Source organism: Dipodomys spectabilis, unplaced genomic scaffold (genome assembly GCF_019054845.1).
Source record: "Dipodomys spectabilis isolate Male_0828 unplaced genomic scaffold, ASM1905484v1 ptg000054l, whole genome shotgun sequence".
NCBI classification, from domain to species: domain Eukaryota; kingdom Metazoa; phylum Chordata; class Mammalia; order Rodentia; family Heteromyidae; genus Dipodomys; species Dipodomys spectabilis.
The window spans coordinates 26,773,639-26,796,730 of record NW_024870731.1 but is presented as its reverse complement, the minus strand read 5'-3'; the positions used below and the strand labels follow the sequence as shown (position 1 = coordinate 26,796,730).

The 23,092-nt window shown below is 42.2% G+C and overlaps 1 protein-coding gene across 13 annotated transcripts in view; it reads left to right on the top strand.

Moving 5' to 3' along the window:
* The window catches only part of Magi1 (membrane associated guanylate kinase, WW and PDZ domain containing 1), a 545,100-nt gene that overhangs the window by 468,423 nt on the left and 53,585 nt on the right, over positions 1-23,092 (top strand). For all 13 annotated transcript variants that reach the window (XM_042679996.1, XM_042680003.1, XM_042680000.1 and 10 more), the window contains 3 exons: positions 971-1,063; positions 4,675-4,857; positions 5,989-6,609. In XM_042679996.1, the coding sequence (XP_042535930.1) occupies positions 971-1,063; positions 4,675-4,857; positions 5,989-6,609 (897 nt within the window). The remainder of the gene's footprint in view (positions 1-970; positions 1,064-4,674; positions 4,858-5,988; positions 6,610-23,092) is intronic.

Here is a 23,092-nt window from a genome sequence, read left to right as displayed (position 1 = left end):
AACATACATAGCTACATGTCTAAAACTTGACCTATGTACCCTGTCAATTGAACCTAGTTTCTAGGTGTCACAAAGTCAACAGCACCTTTCTCCTCCTAATCTTTTGATTATTTGTTGCTATAGTATTTCACTGCATAGTCGAGGCTCCTATCCCAGCCTTCCAACTACTAGAGATTTCAGGGATGTACCACCACACCCAGCTTAATTCTTTTATTCTTTTCAGCGATTTTTAAAGGATAAATGCTGTTCTTTGCTGGCAGAAGAATAGCACCGGACCCAATTTGACTGATAAACTCTGGTTTTCTACTTGTTGCCCTGCACTGTTTAATTTAGACAGTGAGTGTGTGTATGTGTATCTACTTACCAATTCACAGTCCTCTGCCTCATCTCTTCTCTATTTAAAAAGAACATTTTAAACGATAAGACTTGGTACTGTTGGAAAATGTCCTTTGGGCAGTGGGGCTGTACAGCAGAATATGGTACCTGAGCTGGAAAGTAACTCTGGTGCCTCTCAGGGGGCCTCAAGCTGCATCAGACAACATTAGGACACAGGAATCCTGGTAGTGGCTCCCAGTTTGGGTCAGAGATGACAAGAGTTAGCACCTTTGCCCCATACTATCATCTGTGTTCATCTAGCGCTCCCCCTAAGACAGGCTGAGTCCACCTGTGCCTTGCTTGCCTTAAGGAGCTTTCTCTCTCTAAGGGCTGACTTTGGGCAACTCTACTGCTTTTCTCATGTTTGTTCTTGATTTCACTTTGGACTCTCCAGCCAGAAAGATCTGGAGGTTTTATTGATTCAATGTCTATTCCCCAAATATTGGTGAATTTCTTTCCCTAAGTATCCCTGAGAAGAGAAACCCAAGGTCAGGTACCAGCTTCATTCTGATCGGATTTGGTTTATTGATTTGATTAGCACTGTGAAGGGAAATGGGCCAGCTCTCTGACACTCTTTCCTTTTTCTTTCTCTTAGAATGGGCAGAAGATCATTCATCCCTTGTGCCTCCTGTTGTTTCTACCCATCCCCCAAGCAATCCAGAGCCAGCCAGGGACCCTCCACTTCAGGGTAATGTGTTTTTATAATTGCATCGTGGTGTCATGTCTCATTTTAAAAAATTTTATAGTGAAAAACACAAATAGTGAAAGCAATTCTATTTGTGTTGTTAATCAGACATGTCTGAAAATTTAGAATCCTTCCAGAATAAGATTCTCTCGCTCTTTGCTGTATTTTAAAAACAACCAGAGCTTTCATCCTCAGTGCTGTTGACAGTTTGGGCATGATAATTCTGCATGTAGGGGGCTTTCCTGTACCTGATGGGATGTTTTAAAGTATCCCTGCTCATCTCCTACCTCACCCCTATCCTGCGGCAAGCTAAAGTTTCTCCAGACACTGCTAAATGTCCCTGGGTGCTAAATCATGTCAGCATTGGAAACCATCAGTGTAGAGACCAAAAATATTTAATGCCATGTTAAATAAGATAAATTCTTTAAAAAAAAATTGTTAGGGAGCTGGGAAGGTGGCTCAGTGGTAGAGCGCTTGCCTTGCATGCATGAGGCCCTGGGTTCGATTCCTCAGCACCACATAAGCAGAAAAAGCCAGAAGTGGTACTGAAAAACTGAGGAACAGCACCAGAGTTCAGAGTTCAGGCCCCACTACTGACAAGAAAGAAAGAAAGAAAGAAAGATAGAAGTTGTTATTTACTTCATTGTTACTGTAAAGGTGATGTATGGAGGGATTACATGACTCAGGTAATGAGTACATTCCTTTTCCTACAGTGTCCTCCTCCCTCCCCTCACTCTCTCCTAGTTCGCCCACCCCAGTCTCCACCCACGAGTTGTGTAGTTCCCTCTCATAAGTGCCCTGTGAGCTCCACTGCTGCACTTAGCATTAGATATATCAAGACTCTAGTCAACAAACTTGCATTTGACTAAGATTTCCCTGTCGGTGTAAATGGCTTTATATTATATTAAAGTTCTCTTCCCTGGTTCCTGCCACGGTGTTGGCATTTATGCATGTTATACAGAGAGCATTTCCTTGAGGCTCACTTACTTACATCTACAAATAATATCTGCCCCATAGAGAGAACCATTCTTGAAAAGTGTAAGCTCTCAGACTTTCAGGCCTCATTGTTCCGCAGTGATAGAGGAATTCTGGGATTTTGTTGTTGTTTGTTTAGTTTGCCTTTTCTCTTAAATAATGAACAAGCATCTTGTTTTATAAGTTAGGAGATATTTGTAGCTCAAAAGCATTAAAAATAATGTAAGATTTACCTTCAAATCTACATTTTCAGCAAGCTATACCTGTGTTAGCTGTACAATTAGTAGAGTAATTCTCTCATTTTGACTCCTCCATTACAATTTTCATAATACAGCAGTTGTTTCTCTGCTTGCCGGACATTGTCATAGATGAAGGGTTGGTTTTTGTTTTTTTTTAAAGCTTTTTCTGACACGAGTATACTGTCTTTGGTGATAATGACTTTATAAAAGGTAGACCATAATATATAATAACATATTGATTGATATCAGTATGATTCAGCCTCCTCCATGTTTAGTTGAAGCCTGGTAGGGAAATAATCCCTAATGGTGGTTCAAGGGCAAAGTTTGGGGCCAAAACCCAAAAAATCTTGATTGAGTGCGCCTGGTAGAGGCAGGAATATAAAAGGGAACATTTTTAAGAGCTGCTCATGTGAGTTTCAGAACACAGCCAAGACTTAAAACTGCTTTCTAGCCCACAAAGATTTTAGGTCTCAGAAAATTACACCGATCAGAGCTATGGCAGAGAACTTCGAATTTCACTGCTTGTGACGAAAAACTATTTCTCTCCACAAGTTGCCTTAACTAATGATCCACCCATCTATAAAATGTGCATAAATGTGAAACCCTCTGGTCTTCCCTCTCTAGTTAAGCATGTCCAGTGGAAGGCAGTGGTATAATTTCAAAGCTCTGTTCATGTCTCTATTAAGATGAAAATACTCCAAGCACAAAATATGCTAATGACTTTTTAAAATATTCAAACTGCCTGGTGCGTTTCACATCTTCTAACTTTGCCTTGTAATAAGTGTAAAAAAGTTCTAACATCCAGACACTTCAATCTTAGCAAAAGCCTGTTGAATCTGTTTGTGATTTTGTTCATTCATTCCTTCACTCTAGAAGAACTACTTAAAGCCAGACAGAATTCCAAGTGAGTGGCTTACAAGCGGAAATCTTCACAGAGCTTAGATTTTAATAGTTTTATGTGTGTTCACATGCAATGTCCCTCATTTCTGGGCACAGGGAACAGTATTACTAGACAAGAAACCAAACCAGCAAGGAGATGTATACTGTATTAGAACGCTATAAATTCTAACGACAATAATAACAAGAAAGGTAGTCAGCACTGGTGTTTTACACATATAATCTAGCAAAAACCCTAAGTGGAGCTCTGGCTCAAATGGTAGAGAACCATCCTTGAGTAGAACAAGATAAGGGATAGTGTTCAGGCCCCAATACCAGTGTGTGCATGTGCGTGTGCGCGCACACACACACACATACACACACTCTTTCTCTCTCTCTCACTCTCTCTCTCTCTCTAGGAAAGGGAGATGAGACATGTTGGAGAAGGCATTGTGTGTTTTAATATGTACTCAGGAAAAACCTACATAACTGAAGTGTGTTTCACTTCCAGCTCCCTGAAACAACTAGTAGCCTTTGCTATAAGATTCTAGGCCATTCGCCTCCTTTTTCTAAAATAAATTTTAAGGGTCATTTCACCTGTCCTCAACTTTCCATCTGGTAATTGGCTTAACAGCTGTCTCCCTCCAGCCTTTGCTGCAGGTGGCATCTCTCCCCATTCTCCCCATGCCTTTGGCAGGTGACTATGCCTGGCACATCTCAGGAAGCTTCGCCTTTCTGTAGCCACAGCTTGTCAAACTTCCAATAATCCTTGGGATTTCTCTGGAGTGGCGGTTAATGAACAGACCTCTGACTACAGGCAATTTAAAAGAGCCTTCCTTTTTAGGAGCCAGAGACTTTTCAAATATGCAATTAAAAATTGTATGCCTGCCCAGAGACCTTTTAGGCCTTTTAGTTATAGTTAACCAAAAATAACTTTTCTTTCTGGGTGCCAGGCTCCTAGAGCCCCCCCCTTCCCCTCTCTCTCTCCCTCTTTCCCATCAAATAGCATTTTTAATAAGAAAGAAACATAGCCACCATATTATCCTGGAACTATCTGCATTTTTTCTGAGCCTTCCATTTGGTTGAAACCTAAAAGTTTTCATCAGTTGATATTATAGGTAAAATCCAGACCCAAAGCAGTATATTGGATGCAGTCCCAATAGACAGTGACACAAAATAAGGACTGACTGAACTTCCTTTGGGAGAGCTATGGCTTCTCAGTTCCCTAATATCAGGGAAGTGAGCCACCTAATCAGGACCAGTTTTGTCCTCCTCTTCTGTCTTCCTTTAAACTTTAAAGATGACACGCTTTGTGCATAATACCCATCTCCTAAACAGAGAGAGAGACCTGAGAGTACTCCGATTCTTGAAATCAAAAGAACACTTTCTTGAAACACATCTCTACCCTAAGGCTTCAGCCCAAACATGAGCCTGGAGAGTCAGATCTATAATGTCTCATATCTAGACTTAATTTTCCTTCTCACTCATAGACAAACTCCTTGCTCTTCTCTCGTTCTCATCCAGGCAAACCCTTTTTTACACGAAACCCTTCCGAGCTGAAAGGCAAGTTCATCCACACGAAGCTGCGGAAAAGCAGTCGTGGCTTTGGCTTCACGGTGGTAGGAGGAGATGAACCCGACGAATTCCTGCAGATCAAGAGCCTGGTTCTAGATGGTCCTGCCGCACTGGACGGCAAGATGGAGACAGGTGAGTGTGCGTGGCTACAGCCTTCTAGTGATGAGATCAGCTCACCACTAAGCAAGACCAAAGAGCATTGTGTCTCACAGGTTTATAAAGGTCTTTTACACCCTTGGAATGTGCCAGAGCCCTCCATCCTTCAGTCCAGGTGCCAGAAGCCTTTATACCCATTTAAACTTCAGAAGTGATAATTCATTAGAAATGTGGAGATCCAATTGAACAAGTGATTTCTAAACTTGGATCTCTGCAGTGACAAATTTCAGAAAAAAATGTCAGTGATCTTTCAATGATGATTATATTCTCTTTAGCAGAGAAGACACCGGATACTTAAGGAATGCTTCATTAGCAGTTAAAATAAGCAATAGAAGCAGTCTCTCTGTGCCTCATGCAATCACCTCCACTTAGAGCTTCATATAGCTGACAAGAGAGACAGCATTTTATGTCCACCCCCTCACAAGTTTTGGTGGGAGGAATGAGGGTTTGGCTTAAGTGGTAGAACACCTGCCTAGCAAGCATGAACCTCTGAGTTCAAATCCCAGTAGTTCCAGAAAGAGAGAGAGAGAGGGAGGGAGGGAGGATGACTAGAGCTAATTACACAAGACAGGTTAATAGAAGAAAAGCAGTAGATTTGTTTAATATGAGTTTTCTGTGACATGGAGCACTCATAAAGAAGTACACGCCCAAGTATGTTAGCATGTGGTTAGAGTGAATACTTACTGCCTTGAACATGGGATCCTCAGCTGTGAAAATGTAAGAAGACAAATGGGTGTTGACTAGAGTAGTTAACGGGTCAAAGGAGGGAGTTGGGAGTTAGAGGTTGGTTTAACAGTTGCTATGTACGGCAATTTGCACAGATTTCCCTTGTTTTTGACTTCTTATCCATGGTAGTAAGAATGTTACCTGGGGTAAGATGATTTTGAGATATAGAAAGGATATCTTCCACTGCAATTTTATCTCCTGCTTCTGGGAAGAAAAGGAGGAGGATCAGAGTGTCTTCCCTCCATTTTTATACTTGCTGAATTTTTTTTTTTTTTAAGTATAGTTAGCTAAAAAGAATTCTGATGCCATATTTTGGATGTTAGGAACACAACATTTCTGGGTGCTGTGTTTTTTTGACTCCTTCACTTTTTGCATTTACAGGAGATGTGATTGTCAGCGTGAATGACACCTGTGTTTTGGGACACACCCATGCGCAAGTTGTGAAAATCTTCCAGTCAATTCCCATTGGTGCCAGTGTGGACCTTGAACTCTGTCGAGGTTACCCATTGCCTTTTGACCCAGATGACCCCAACACAAGTTTAGTGACCTCAGTGGCCATTTTGGACAAAGAACCAATTATTGTGAATGGACAAGAGACCTATGACTCGCCCGCCAGCCACAGTAGTAAGACAGGCAAAGTGAGCAGCATGAAGGATGCCAGGCCAAGCAGCCCTGCCGACGTGGCTTCCAACAGTTCTCACGGCTATCCCAATGACACAGTCTCCTTGGCTTCCTCCATAGCCACTCAGCCAGAACTTATCACTGTCCACATAGTCAAAGGGCCCATGGGCTTTGGTTTTACTATTGCAGACAGCCCTGGTGGAGGAGGTCAGAGAGTGAAACAGATTGTGGACAGTCCTAGGTGCCGAGGCCTGAAAGAGGGAGACCTCATAGTGGAAGTGAATAAGAAGAACGTTCAAGCCCTCACACACAACCAGGTCGTGGATATGCTGATTGAATGCCCGAAGGGCAGCGAGGTCACGCTGTTGGTGCAGCGGGGAGGTATGGAGAAGCTTTTGTTCTCTGTAGCTATCATCTCAAGTCTCTCGCAGAGCTTGATGGTCTTCATGGGAACTCTGGGTTTAAATATATGCCTTTAAGATGATTTTTTTTTTAAATCACTTTTCAGTACTGAGAATTGAACCCAGATTCCAGGACCTGCTAGTCAAGTATTCTACCTCTGAGTGATGTACCCAGCTCAAGATTGTTTTTTATTGAAGTATTTAGAAATCCTTTCTAAATGCTTCGTGATTGTTTCAAATGCTAGTCCCTTTGGGATAAAGTTTATAGTTTCTACATTATGTTACACATGTGTAAGTAAAGTCTCACTTTAAAACCTAAATCAGTTGTACTTTTTAAAACCCATTAAGTTTTAGTAGGCTGGGAATGGGTGCCCATGCCTATAACTCTAGCTGTCCAGGAAGTAGCAGTTGAGAGAAATGTGTTTCAAGGCCAGCCTAGTATAAAAAGTTAGTGAGATTTCCATCTCAACCAACAAGCTGGATCCCAGCTACAGGGGAGGCATAGGGCTTAGGTCAGTGAATTGTAATACAAAGTTGGTCCCAGACCAAAAAAAAAAAGCCAAAATGTATGAGACCCCTGTCCTACCAATCACTAAATCATGGATGTATGACTCAAATGGTAGAATACTTGTTTAGCAAGTATGAAGCTCTGAGTTCAAATCCCATTACTCCCACCAAAACTCAAAAGATAAGATTTCAAAATGTTTCACCTTGAAGACCCCTGAGCCTGCTTCACTCGCCTCTTCTTCTCACAAGGCTTGTACAACTGTCTTTTCTGAAATTACTTAAAAGACCTTAAGCCCTTTCTCAGCTCAGGAACTTTTTTTCCTAACAAAGGAAAAAATTTCTTGTTTCCATTTTCTAGAGTTCATTTCCGTAAACACTATTTTATATGATCAGGTGTACATAGGCATTGTGTCTTGGTGATCCTCTCCTAAGAATATCCGCCTTTGGTCTCACTGTGTGTGAATGCAGAGATTCCTACAACTTACCATGTCTGATCTATTTTTTTTTTTTTGCCTTCTTGTTTCCTCTGCACAGAGCCCTTTATCCAGTCCTCAGTTTGATTTGATCTCAGCTCCCCCAAGAAGCCTTCTTGGATCACTTTATCTAATTATCCCCTGACCCACGTCATCTCTTCTACTCCATTTCTTCTGCGTATCTCCACTGTTGTGGCCTTTATTGCAGTCAGTATTATCATAACTCAGCCATTGTATATTTATTGATTTATCTTTTAGTTCAGCTTTACATACCTGACTCCTTATTCTTGGGTGTGACTATTATTAGTGTAAGTGGTAGAATGATAGTGCCACCAATTGTACTAAAAATGTTCCTCAACCTAGTCTCATGAGAATGAAGAGGTTGAGGATCTCACAGAACTGGGGTTTCTAAATCTGGAGCCCACATTCACATTCCTCCTATCTCTCCTTTTCTTTACCCCACCTTGTACTTCACCAGCACTCCAGGGCCTCACCCAGAGAAATAGTCTCTACCTCAGTGAAGTGTCCTGCTTCTGGGATAAGTATTTGTGGCTGGTTATGGCAGAGGCTTGCGCAAAATAGCCTGAGACTGGTTGTTCCCACAATCTTTGCCAACACAGTTTGTTTCAAGGACATCGTATTTGAGGGTTTGGTTTGGTTTGGTTTGGTTTGTCAGTCGTGGGGCTTAAATTCTGGGCCTGGGCACCGTCCCTCAGCTCTTCACCTCAAGGTGAGCACTCTACCACTTGAGCCACAGCACTACTTCTGGTTTTCCAGTGGTATATTGGAGATAAGAGTCTCATAGACTTTCGTACCTGGGCTGGCTTTGAACCGAGATCCTCAGATCTCAGTCTCCTGAGTAGCTAGGATGACAGGCATGAGCCACTGGCGCCCAGCCATATTTGAGTTTTTGACGAGAGAGGAAAAAATCATACGTGGCTCCCTTGCAGTGGAGAGCTCATTTGTGTTAGAGCAGCCACGCAATCCGCTATGGAGAATCTTCCTGCTATGTGATCAGAATGATTGGAGTAGCTGGGCAGAAATCCAAAATATTGTTCAACTGTCTGTATGCATCAGAATGCTCAATCACTCCTTCTAGAGTGGATAATTGAGCAGATTTCATCTTTTTAACCTATTTCAAGACAGTTTCATGTTTTTGTTTTTGTTTTGTTGGTTGTGGGGCTTGAACTCTGGGCCTGGGCGCTGTCCCTAAGCTCTTCAGCTCAAGGCAAGTACTCTACCACTTGAGCCACAGTGCCACTTCCAGTTTTCTGTGGACTTTCCTGCCCAGGCTGGCTTTGAACTATGATCCTCAGATCTCAGCTTCCTGAGTAGCTAGGATTATAGGCATGAGCCACCGGCACCCAGCTTTCAAGACAGTTTTGGAGTCTCTTTCTCATATCTGTCCACTTGATTCTCAGATCATTAGTTCTTTAATAGTGACCAAATGTAGTTGGAAATAATTTGAATGTAAGTGTGATGATGATGATGATGATGATGATGATGGGGATGAGGGAGGCAGGAATGATACTTGACTTTTGCAGATAAATTGGTGCTTTGTGGAGAGTTTTCCTCCTGTCTGACTTTACAGCTTTCCTAGGATTCATGAAGGTACAGCCCAGTACAGCTGAGGTATTCACTCAGGTTCTGCAGTTCCCAGTCCTATTTTCTGCCTACTTAATTCTGAGGAACACTGACTTTGCATACTTATTGGTGTCGGCGGCCAGCAATCTGGAAACTTGCCAGTGGGTCTTGGCAACATTTTGATCCTGCTCATTTGATAGTTACAAACTGTCCATTCTCCAATTTACTTCTTCTTCATTTCTGTGGTATACTCACTTGTGTTCCATTAGATTTCTTAGTGAAAGAGAACCCACCCCCTCAAAAAATAGTTCCATGACTATTTACTAACTTAACACTTCCTGGAATCTGTGAATTTGCTTGAAGTAACAGTAAGTGATTAGTGAAACATGTCTCTGGATTTTTAACTGTGTTTGTGTTCCCACAATTCCTGAGCCCTTCTTTCTGTTTAATTCCATCACATTTTATAACATTGATATAGAAAGATTCAAAATATACTGCCTCATTAGTCAACATGTACATGGTTTCTTCCAGAACCTGAGTCACTTAAAGACCCTATAACATCAGTAGACTTTGAAATATGCCATATGCCTTGTGTTTGATATATGGGAAGGATGGCATATTTGTACATCTGCAGTTGGCAGGCTAGCACCAGCTACTATTAATCTTTCTCAGAAGCATATAATTATATTTGTTTCTGCCATGCACAATTGTGTGAGTCAGCACTGACATTTAATCACCCTTCTGGTGAGGATTATAAGGAGAAGATTTGATGGAGGCACAGGACAGCAGTTCAGTTAAACATGAACATGAAGGCTACTTCACGAATTGCTTTGAATGACTCTCATAGCTCCTGGTATGCAAAATAAGTGCTTCATAGTGAGAATGAGGCTTTCTGTGCTTTGGGGCAAAATTGAATGTTTTAGAGCATCTGTTTTTTGTTTGTTTTGGTTTTGGTGGGTTTCTTTTGGTTGGTCATAGGGCTTGAACTCAGGGCTTGGGCACTATCCTTGAGCTCTTTTGCTCAAGGCTAGCTTTGGGACACTTTGAGCCATAGTGCCACTGCCGGTTTTGAGTAGTTAATTGGAGGTAAGAGTCTCACAGGGACTTTCCTGCTTGGGCTGGCTTCAAACTGTGGTCCTCAGATCAATCACAGCCTCCTGAGTAGCTAGGATTACAAGTATGAGCCACTGGAGACTAGCTGTTTTAATTCTTAATCCCCAGGCTCTTTTTTGTTGGTTGGATTGTTTGCTTGCTAGTACTGGGGCTTTACCTCAAATCCTGGTCTTTGTCCTTTAACTTTTGTGCTCATGGCTAGCACTGTACAATTTGAGCCACAGCGCCATTTCTGGCTTTGTGGTGATTAATTAGTGAATAATCTCATGGACTGTTCTGCCCAGGTTGGCTTCAAACCTCCATCCTCAGAGCTCCATGAGCCACTAGCACCTAGACCCCAAGCTCATTTTCAACATTTGTTGTCATGATCTGATATTCTTTGTTTTTTAGTACTTTCAAGCTGTTCCTCCTATCTTCCCCAATAGAAAATTGAGCAGAGGTTGAAATACCTTTTGTAACTATCTGAGAGCCGACAGTTTTCTAAGTCAAGGTAGAGTTGCCAGGATTGTTTATGCACACGCCTGGGTATCTGGAACCATCCCAGGCACTCTGAACACACCATTTTTGCCTCTAGCACAGCTCTCAGGTGTGTTTCCAAAAACAAAGCCCCTTCTGCACTTGCCTGGCACCCCATCTTTCTATCTCATCCCCCAATTTCAACCTCCTAAGTAGCTAGGATCATAGGCTTGAGCCATTGTGTCTGGCTATTTCTTTATTAAAAAAAAATTATGAACCCAGTACCTTTTGGACAGTTCTCTCTGCATTATGACAAGAACAACTATTATTCTATGCATGAAAGAGCATAAGTGTTTAGAGCTTACGTATGAAACTCTACATCCTGGCTCCTGTTTGTACCCTCTTTGTGACTTTAGGAGAGTCACTTAGCTTCTCTGAGTTTAGTTCAACATTAAAAAAAAATGTGGATGACATTTGCCTTGAAAATGGGTTATGCAGATCAAAGAATGTATCATTTGTGCCACAACTGACACCGAAGTAGCTATGCTAACCATGATGTTTTCCTAATATTGCTGAAGCGGTTGGGTAGGGTGGCTTCTTTTTTTGGGGGGGGGGTCCGGTCATGGGGCCTGAACTCTGGGCCTGGGCGCTGTCCCTCAGTTCTTCAGCTCAAGGCTAGCGCTCTACCACTTGAGCCACAGCGCCACTTCCGGCTTTTTTCTTTTTGCTTATGTGGTGCTGAGGAATCGAACCCAGGGCCTCAGGCATGCAAGGCAAGTGCTCTACCACTGAGCCAACTTCCCAGCCCCTAGGGTGGCTTCTTAATTGAAAAACACAACGAGAAAGAGCCATTTGTAATTTTGTTCTGGAAGCTTCATTGTCCATTGTGATGCACAGGTACTGTTAGGTTGTCCCCCTGTGGGCCCTTCTAGTTTTTATTCTACAACATATGCCTTGTGAGAAACAAAGTTTATAGAACTAAAAATCATTATTTTCATTTCTGAGTGATTAAAGACTCTATTGCTTTTTGTTTTGTGGTGCTGGAGATCAAACCTAGAGCCTAAGCACAGGGTCTTGCCCTGCGCTACATCCCCAGCCTTGAGCTGTAGAAGTACTATTTCTCCATCTCATCTCAGGCCCTGCTCAGCTCCTCCCTTCCACACCTTCTCCTCCAAGACCTGAAGGCACATGACCCCAGAGAGGCTGTGTTGGTGCTCGGATTCTGCTAGTTTTTGCTCATCACAAGAATAGAAGTAATACTTTGCTTTCTGGCTTGTTTAAGTCATACGTGGAAGATTTTTGTCCAGTCCCTAAGTAATGTTAGGATCTGATTTAAATAAAATGAAATATTAGAATTCCTGGAGAGGAGAAAAGGTCCAAGTTTTCCCTCTACCTCAGGCTTCTTATGGGGGACCAAGCATGTGATGTGGTCTCAGAAAATATTACCTGACTCAATTACATGTTATCTATAAGTCAGGGGAGAAAATGAATCATATAGCTTTTTAGCCACACTTCATAACTGGAAGGATAATGATGAGAACTAAAAGATCAAAATTATATATAATAGTGCTTGAGATAAGCCAGGTACCAGTGGCTCACCCCTATAATCCTAAGTACATAGACTGAGACCTGAGGATTATGGTTCAAAGCCAGCCTTGACAAGAAAATCCATTAGATGTTTAACCACCAAAAAGCTAGAAGTGGAGCTGTGGCTCAAGTGGTAGAGCAAGCACTAGTCTTGAGCAAAAGAAGCTCAGAGATAATAGTACCCAGGCTCTGAGTTGAAGCCCCATGACCAGCACACACACATGAAAAATGTTTCTGATGTTACTGAGGACCTACTGTGTGCCGGGCAAGTCACGTGGCATAGACACAGACACAAATACAACACACACACGTGTACAAACATAAACACATATAAACTTAGCAGCATGTCATTGTGTTACCAAACTGGAACTGCTGATTTTGAGTAGGATCCTCTGAGAAACTTGGCAGTGGTTGCTTCCACCTAAGACAGGGAAACAAATATGGAGGAGCTGGGTTTGTTTGAGGTATGGAAACAACACCACTCAAGCATAAAACAAATTGGGGGGCTAGGCATCTCAATTGATTGAAAAAACATGGAGAAGACTTGTGCTGAAAATACTAAACACTTCTTCTAAGTGCCAGGCAAACATTTACATACATTTAGTATATAATTCGTGGAGCCTTCTGAGGTAAGCTTAGTCTTAGATCTGAGTTAGAGAACACCTTGACACCTGACCGGTACAGTGATTTTTTTCCCCCCAAATCACACACTTAGTTAATGGCCAAGGCAGGACTTAAACCCATGAACTTTAGTGCCAAAAACTGTATAGTTATCCATTATGCTAAACAGCCTATTGGCTTCAAGGCAAGAAGTTGGCCTCCTTAAAGGAATCAATAAGGTCCCAAGTCCATGGGCAAATTGAGTGCACTTAATTCTCATCAGAATTGACTGGTATGTAGTTTATTAAAATCATCATGGGTCCAACAGGAAGAGCAGTATTCTCGTATAAACACATCATTACTATTAGCTTGTTTGTATGTGTGTGTGTGTACAATGTGTGTATTTTTCTGCTGAAATAATGTAAACTAATCATAATTAGACTCATAGTCAGCTGGTCTCCTGAGAGCTCAACTGAGTGATCTGGCCCTTCTACCCTCCCTTTGCCCTCTGGTCTTAGACAAGAGAACGAATTGCAAATTATACCCCATAAGTCTTTCCCTGCCAGAATATCTCCTACTGAGCTACAAGGCCTCGGCGAGGCAGTGTGGGTTGATAATGGAGTGATACCCTAATCGTCTTGAGTCCTGTATGTTCCACTGTCCACTCCCCCTTCTTAGAATACCCAGGCTCAGCCTACATTCCACTCATTCCTGGCCACTACTTCTATCTATCGTGTGGCATCTGGCCTGGTCTTAGTGTCTCCCCAGGCCGTCTATGGCTAGAGTAAATTTGCACATCCTACTCCCCAAGTCCAGGTGGCTTCCAGCCAATTCACCTTCAGTGTGAACTCCAGAGTCCTATGTCAGGACACCCCCCCCCCCCCCACCAAGTATCTAATATCCAGTGTCATCTAGGCACGTCATTACCATCTTGTCCCAGATAGCCTATGCCCAGAGGTCCTTTACCTAAGAATACTGTGCTGATCACCCACATAAAATACTATCCACCACCATCCCTCTGTTCTTTGTTCTCCCTCCTAGCACTTGGACAGGGCTTCCCCTTTGTTCCCCACAGTAGATGACTAAATCATCAACATGTAAATTGTATTTTTCCTGATCAAAGTTAATGTATGTGTTAGGCACGTAAGAGTTTAGCAGTAGCTCATAAGAAACTAGAATCGTTAGAGTACTATATGTACTATTCTGAATAGTGTGCAATTTAATGCTTATGGATTTTTCATTTCTGGTTTTCCATTTGATATTTTCAGACTTGGGTGCTGATACCACACAAAGTGGAACCTCACAGAAGCAGGATTCTTAGACTTAACTTGGGATTCCCAGGACAGCAGGAACTCCCACTCAATCATTACTTATCTCCAGGGTCCAAAACTGAGTGGTACATTGTAGGTGTTCAGAAGGTCACATGTATTGAACGTACAAGTAAGGTCATGCTGGGCCATTTGTTAATACAACCACTAATCCTCACGAGAAGTTTTTGAGATGCCAGCACACTGTAATAGCTGAGGACAAGGGCCAAGATGCTTCAGAAAGGTGACAGAGCCTGGACCTAAACCCAGGTTTGTTTGCCTGTAGAGCTTCACTCTTCCGCTCAAGCTGCTCACAAGGACAAGGAACACAGGGATGGGGTATCTGCAGCCCAAGGAGCTGGAGAGTCAAAAGCCAGTGGTCATGTGGGTACCAGTGCATCGCTAGTGTCTAATTAAGTCACCACTGTGCAATGAATTAAAATTAAATGAAATTTAAAATCCAGTTCCTTAATCCTACTAGACCATGTTGGTGAGTGGAAAGGATGGTGAGTAGCTGCTGCATTGGACAGAGTAGATGAGGACATCACCATCAATATCAGCTTGCAGATACAAACATCTGCATTGTAGATAACCAGCCTCTCCAGCGTGGAGAGAGAGTATCCTTGCTGTGGACAGAGCACATCAACATCATGCATAGAGAAGAGCATCATCACAGACAGATAGCATCACAGCTGTAAGTAGAAAACGTCTCCATCAGATACAGAAGCACATCTCCACCTTATGCAGAGAATATCTCCGGTAGTTACCAGCACGTGACAGTTCTTCACAATCCATTTTAAAGAGAAGATATTAGTGAGACACAATATTTCACAGACACAGTAATCCCAGATACTCAGGAGGCAGAGAGTGAGAAGATCATGGCTTGAGGCATCCCACGGCAAAACTTTGGCCAGATCCTGTAACAACTAAGAGGGTAGGCATGGTGGGTCCTAGCTACATGGGAGGCCATAAGTAGGAAGCTTGTGGTCTGAGGCTGGCTCAGCCTCTAAAGGACTAGGGGTGTGACTTAAGTGGTAGAGTGCCTGTATAGCAGACACTATACGCCAGTATATCCCTCTCCCAAAAGAGGAAAACATTGAAATCTCCTTCATAGATCTGGCACAGTATCACAAATGAATTGGCTTTATCATTTCCCAAAGGCACCTGGGTTTTCTAATACTTTGGAATTTGGGGCCTCTTGACACACCCATCGTGCTGCCTAAGTATTTCTCACTGTTCAAAGTTAATTGATGTTAAAATTAGTTAACTTCTGGCATTTCCTTGGTGCTAAACAGGATAGAATTCACATTTGCCATTAAGGAGCCTTCTGGCCTTTATTAGTGATTCAGTTTTCATTTGTTACTTTGGTTTATTGCCACAGTTTAAAGATATCAAGGATTTTCTTTTGAGAATTCTTTATAAAATGTTAGGTCACATTTGCATCTGAGATGACGTACAGCAAGAATGAGATAAATATAAAAACATTTCTATTTTGGCTGTCTTTCATTATATAATGCGTAAGAATTACTCCTCACTTTCATATGTTAAGGAACTCTAGTTTATTTTTTTTGCTTCAATTTTTAAATTGTTCTAATATGCATATTCAGTTGCAAAGGACTTGAGTTTTATTCCTTTAGGATTTAATATAGAGTGGTAGATACACCTCGTCGTTGTATTTTTCTGTAGGGCCATATACATGCCATCTTCCTTAAAAGTAAACACGAAGGCCACGTGTTCACCTATGTGCATTGTTTATTATAAATGTATGTGTGATTTACGATTTTCATTAAGAGCAGTGGCATCTCTGTGCATTTCTAGAAGAGTGGAGGAATTTCATTGTCTTGGCTGACAGGCTACAGAATTATTATTCTGTGCTTCTACTTACAGGGCTGAATTTGAATGTTAGGAAGTTTTGTTGTCCCTTTTGGGAAGACAGATTTGTTCACATCCTGTGCTTGGTATGGTGTAGGCACAGAGAAAGTACTGACATTGTCTACAAAAACAAAACAAAACAAAAAAAAACCCTGGCTTCTGATTTCATGAACCTTTATTCTAGGGGAAGAAAGGAACGGGGAGATATACTGAAGAAAAGGAAAATAGCAGCCAGAGGAAAAGAGTTCTAGCATACACATCAAAGTGGGTCTTGCAAGGAGGTGTGAGTCCTCCAGACTGGGCAGAGAGACTTGACTGACTCGAGGGAGGAGAACAGATTTTCAAGAAGGGACAGTTAATATAAAGACCTCAAGGAAAACATGTAAAGGAGGGTTTGTGAGTGGAAGCAGGCAAGCAAGGGAAGTGGTAGGCACAGTGTGACACCAGACTTCAAGTCTTAATTTCAGAGTTACATCTGGATCCACACAGGCAAGGGACAGACTCCCACCAAGAGTTCTGGATAATTTCTCTGAGTGTGTAGGAAGAATATGTTTTAGGAACACAGGAGTAGAAGGTGGATCCCTACTAGGGATAGTGCCAAGGTTGTAGCAAGGGTGTTGGTAGCTTGGACTGGAGTGGTAATAGGGAAGATTTGGGATATGGTCAGGAGAGTGAGAAGACTGGTAGGTTGGCTTTGAGGGCCTTGCAGACTCTCTGTCCCTCGACTCTGTCCCTGTAGCAGCTGATACACAAACAGGGGATACCAGGCTTGCATTGTAAAAAGGTGTGATGTGACTTACAGACTGTAATATGGTGAACCAGCTAAAGCAGGGAAGGGGAAGGAAGAGTAAATATGACCCCTAGATTTTTTTTTTTTTTAAATTCTGAGCTATCTTGGCTAACATTTGGATAAGGGAAGAGATGTGGACAGGGCCTATGCTGTGGGGCTGGGGAGTTCCTCTTAGACATAATAATTATAAAATGCTCCACTGATATCCAAGCAAAGCAGAAATGTAGACAGTTGTCTGAGTTAGAGCAGAAGAAATGTGTATTTATGGGCTAGCATGTCAATGGGTGCTTTACAGATTGTGAGCTATACCCCATAAGTAGGACATGATATCAATGTGTTACATTGGTGTTTCTCTTAAGGGTGAAAGGACATAGAAAACATTGGAGTCCATCTGATTCTGAAGATAACTACTTTATCATGAAACATTTGTGTTGTGTCCATTTTCATACAACTGCACCTACATGGAGAAATGCATGTGTACATGGATAAATTATAAAATGGGTTGCTCATTGTGAACCATATTTACAAGTATGTAAAGCACACATGTAAACATGATTTAAACTATGGGTCTGCGTGAAGTTACTTAAGAGTGAAGAGAAAAGGGACAAAACAAGAAGCCTAAGGTCCACAACCATTCAGGGTTGGACTGAAAATCAGAGGGAGGTTCCCAAGAAGATAGAACAGCCAGTGTGAATAGGAGAGAGAACAGGAAGATGCAGATCACAAAGTCCAAGTTGTTCTAGGAGACTCCAGCAGCAGTAAGGATACCAGGGGGTTCAGGCACCCAAAGTAAAGGCTGCCCTGGTACAGGTAAACTGAGCAGAGCAGCAGGGTACTGGGGGATGCGTTCAGTCTAGAGTGGGTGGCAAGAAGAGCCAGAGAGACGGAGATTGAGCCACGATGTTGGTGAAGTTCTGTTGTGACATAAAACGGAGAAGAGAAGCCTAAGCTAGAAAGGGATGGAGGGTGAAAGGAGGGGGTTTTATTTTGGTTCTGAGATGCGAGACATCACAGTGGTCTTGTATGCTAACAGGACTGAGTCAGAAGACAGGGGAGCTGGCAACTGGAGAAGGGTGAGATCGTGGCCTTCACTGGTTGGACGAGTGGCATCTGGGATGGAGATGAAAAGGATACTCATCACAGGAGTGGAGGATTGTCTTTGGGGATGATATATGCAAGATAGAGAAAGTAGGACTAGATTTGGCCATTCTTTTTCCCTTGAGAGTTCACTGCTAAAATATTAGTATAGTTGAGGTTTCCAATGACTAGAATCCATTGAGATTAGACAGTAGCCATGTTTTTCTTTCTTCTTCTTTTTTTAATTTCATGTCCTTGTAATACTTATGTAAAGGCTCTCCCTACTTGACCTCTTCCTGGTCTTTATCAATCAAGGCTCAAGACATTCTTTGTGTCCAGCTCTGGAAAAAGAAGAGAAGAAACAGCATGGACAATCTCCTTGTTGGAGACCAGACCAGTAGGTGCAAGTTGCCATGGTAACATGCAATCTATCTCTGTGTGGTGCAGATTTGGACAAGAGGTGAGTCAGGGAGGAGGACAAGGATGTGGCAAGGCTGGAGCAGGGTCTCAGCTGCTACACTACTGACACGTTGAGCCAAATAATTCTTCCCTGCAAGAGTCCATCCAGCACATTATCGAGTACTCCACATTATCTCTGTTTGCTACTCAATAGGTGTCAGTAGCCTACCTGCTCCCTCCCCACCTGTGAAACAGAAGATTCCAGACAGTGGCAAATGCTACCTAGGAGGCAAGTCTGTAAGAAATGGACTAGAGCTATCCTTTGGAATATGAGAAGGATTTAGTGGTCTGATGAACAATAATGTATGGCCCACTGTTGTATCTTTTAGCATTATCTTCAAAAACCATTTTAAAATGTGAATGCATTTAGCAGCAATTTCATTGTGCCACAGGCATGTCATTTCCTCTTACCTAACAGTCTCTCCTCTCTTTATATTAGTCCTACAACCTTAATTCTTGGAATTTCTGTTTTTGGTTCAAGTTACCATCCTACTCTTCTTTCTAAGCATTTTTCCAGTCCCGAGCCACTTCAAAACTATTACCTGGGTTAGAGAGCTTCCCTGTGCAATGTTCTACCTTCATTTTCTCAATTTTAGTCTCACATTCTTTGCTACCATCTGGAGTTAAAATTTGAGACTGTCTATGCTTTACCATCTATAGATTTAAGGGAGTTGGGAACTTGTCACTTTTTTTTTTTTTGGAACTTGTCACTTTCTATGTTTGTATTCTTGCTTCATTTATCACAGACAGGGGGTCAGATATCCGGTTCAGCTATCTGGGTCAGAACATCGTAGTACAGGCCTATAATCCCCATTTGTCAGGAGGCAGAGATAGAAAAAGCTTAGTCCAAAGTCAGTCCAGGCAAAAGCACAAGACTCTATCTGAAAAACAAAAATGGAAAAGAACTGGGGGCCTGGGTCAAGTGGTAGAGTGCTTGCTTATAGCAAGTGGGAGTCCTTGAGTTTAATACCTAGTAACACACAGACACACACGCGTGCGCGCACTCACACACACAGATCCTTAGGAATATTAGGCCTCTTCTGACAATGTGGAGGACATAATGTGGAAGACACAAGGTCAAGTTGTACTAACTCCTCTTCATTGCATTCCTTTCAGTGTTTTTTGTTTTGTTTTGTTTTTGGGTCTGGTCGTGGGGCTTGAACTCTGGGCCTGAGCGCTCTCCCTCAGCTCTTCAGCTCAAGGCTAGTGCTCTACCACTTGAACCACAGCGCCACTTCCGGCTTTTTTCTTTTTGCTTATGTGGTGCTGAGGAATCGAACCCAGGGCCTCAGGCATGCAAGGCAAGCGCTCTACCACTGAGCCACCTTCCTAGCCCCTTTCAGTGTTTTTTCTTCTTTTATTTCCTCAGTGATTTGTTCTCTTGCCATGCACAATATTCTTTAGTTCCTCCAGCAAACGTTAGCGCTGTGCTAATGTCTCATTGTAGATGATAACATGCAAGCAAATACCTAAAACACACTGTGTTTAATCACATTTCCCATTTTTTCTGCTTACTTCTTTTTTCTAGAAACCTCATTGGTGTATTACATTTACTGTAAAAACTAATATACCATTTTGCAATATTCATAGTTGAGGAAAGATTGTTCAAAAGATCGTTTCTCGATGCTGTAACGTAGCAGTCATAAGGCAGTTTCAGTATGGACCAATCACACAGCTCTGTGACAGAAGAGAGTAAGTCCCTTTATCTTCTTTATATTGGCTCACTTTACTCAGCAATCAGTGCTTAAATTAGGCCTTTACTTTGTTAATTGGTTTGTTCATTTGGCCCCTGGCATAATTAGCCCATGGAAAAGCTGTATTTAAAATGGCTCTCTATACCCAAGCACCTGTGACTAACACCTATAATCCTAGCTACTCAGGAGGCTGTGATCTGGGGATTGTGGTTCGAAACCAGCCGGAGCAGGAAAGTCCATGAGACTCTTATCTCCAATAAACTACCAAAATGCCAGAAGTAATGCTTGTAGCTCAAGTCATGGAGCCCTAGCTCTGAGCAAAAAGCAGCTCAGGAACAACACCCAGGCCCTGAGTTCAAGCCCAAGACCAGCCCCCTATCACCCCCACCCTCCAAAAAGACTTTCTTACAGCTACATAAACATCCGTTTTTTTCTTTATTCCTTTGAAAATAGATGGTATTAAATCTGTACTCTTTTAGGTATTTTTATTGTTTCCTAATTTAAAATTGACTTGTGTTCTCTGTAGTTACTTTTACCATAGATACCACTTTCCAAAGTGGCAGATGACTGCATTAAAAATAACAGTCCTGCCCACGGGTGAATGGAATCTCATGTTTGTATGTTTTGCCCTTATAAAGCAACATTTATTTCCAGTTGGCAATGGTAAGCAGTAAGAGAAGACTGGCTTTTAACTGAGCACTAGCTGCCAGTAGCACCTCCCTTCCCCCATTTATAACAACCACCAGTGTCTCCTGACATAGCCACATGTCCCCTGTTTCAGTCCCTTCCATACCCATTTGTTTCTTATTATTCCAGATGCTGTGTTCTTTATTGTTTGTTTTGGTTTTTCACATACGCACAAAATCATTTTCTGGTTTCTGGAGTTTTGTTGTTGTTGAAATTGCATAGGAGAATGTTTATTTGAGATTTCTCCATTTCTTCTCCTCTGTCTAGCACCTTGGCTAGCTGTGCTGGCCCCCAGTGACCAGGGTTGGGAGAAGAGGTTGTGTTGGGAAGAGAGGATGGTTGCCACAATCTAGCTAGGCCAGCCTTGGGAAGCCTTTAGATTGTCATCTGAAACATGGGTAGAATTCTGCCCACCTCAGCACTGCAGTAAGGATGGCATGAGACAATCTGTCATACCCTTAGCCTGTTGTACCCTGGCCAGATCACATTTTATTGCTTTTTGGGAGCTTCTATTATAGTCCTCCACTCTACTAGCTTACACTATGAAAGGACTCATGAGCTGTATTGCTTTCTCCCTTCGCCTTGTCCATTTGGAGGGAACCTGAGAAACAGGAGGTGCCAAAGACACTACTGTTTTCCATACTTCTAATCCATTTGTGTGGAGTAGAAAAGAGTGGAGGGAAGGCAGGAAGCAGAGGCCTCCCTGGAAGAGGTCACAATAGGATATGCCAAGTTATTCTAATGTGAAGGACTCTTCATAGCTTATATTCTTGCTCTTCTTTTATGGTAGTTGTCATTTGCCTTTCCCTTTTAATAAAAGTCATTTTTTTTCAGATGTCTTTAGTTTGCAGAATAAAGGATGGGCAATCATTGGTCAGTTGCTCAATTCTGTTTCATGAAAATGTGCTGGTTTTTAAAATCTACAATCCAGGAAGCCCTGCTGTAGGGAAGAGGCCTGCAGGAGGTCCTGCATCGCAGGGACAGGAGGGCAGATGCACTGGTAGCACACAGATGGAGCTATGGGAGTCTCTTCCCAGTGTTCCTAGGGTGTCTAAAGGGGACGCAGAGTTCAGAGTTAAGGATAGGATGAGATTCATCACTTACTTTGTCACCCTTACCTAATATGACATTTAGTACTCTGACCCTTTCATGAAATTGACTTTCAGCCTGTTTTAAGTTATTGGAGTAACCTAAAGACTATTGAATCCAAAAACAAGAGGGAAAAATCGAGTATATGTAGGACATCCCAAAATAAGCATGACTGATTTCTTGTATGTAAAAAACCATTCTCAGAAACTTTATGATAGCTTTTAAAACTATTGAGTGTTTACTTTCATGCAGATCTCTATCTGCATTGACTCAAGGCCTTCTATGCCAGGGAAGACAACAGAAAGCAGCCAAACTGGGCAGCAGAGGAGACAAAAGGATCCTAGCCTTTGAGCCTGCCAGTGAAAAGTGCATTGACTTGAATGCTGACTGGCTCCGCCTGTATTTCATTTTCAGTGTACATCCTCTTCCCTGCCAGAAATGCAATATTCTAGTATACATCTTGTTCCCAGCTAAAGTAGTTCATTCAGTGGCCTTACATTTCTTGGATTCTTCCTGTGTCTTCAATGCACTTGACCCATAAAAGTAATTTGTAATGACACTCATCCTGAATGAGACAGTATATGGGGGTGTTAGGGTACGAGGTGGGAGGAGTAATTCCTGTACTTAAATTTAGATGATCCAATTGGCACAATGGTATTGACTCACTGAAACTTGAAATCTATACGTGAACAAGACACGAGTTCTGCCTCTTCCTGTAGCTGTATGGGATAGCAATTCTTTAGCAAATGGCATAGTATCCAGGCATTGGTGGGTCACATCTGTGGCCTACCTACTCAGGAAGCAGATATCAGAAGATTGTGGTTTGCAACCAACCTGGGCAGGAAAATCCATGAGACTGTTATTTCCAATTAAGCACCAGAAAGCTGGAAGTGGAAGTGTGGCTCAGGTGGTAGAGCACCAGCCTTGAGTGAAAAAGCTAAAGGGCAGCTTCTAGCTCCTGAGTTCAAGCCCCAGTACCAGCAAAGGAAAGAAGTAAGGGAAGGAGGGAAGGAAATAATGTATCAAGGAGAGAAACTTCTTCCCTTCAATTGTTTACATAATCTACTTAGATCTGTTCAGATATTATTTCAGCAGTAGGAATGTGAAGAGATTTAATATCTCCATGGTAGAGAAGCAGAGCTATACATCATGAGTCCTTTGCTCTTTG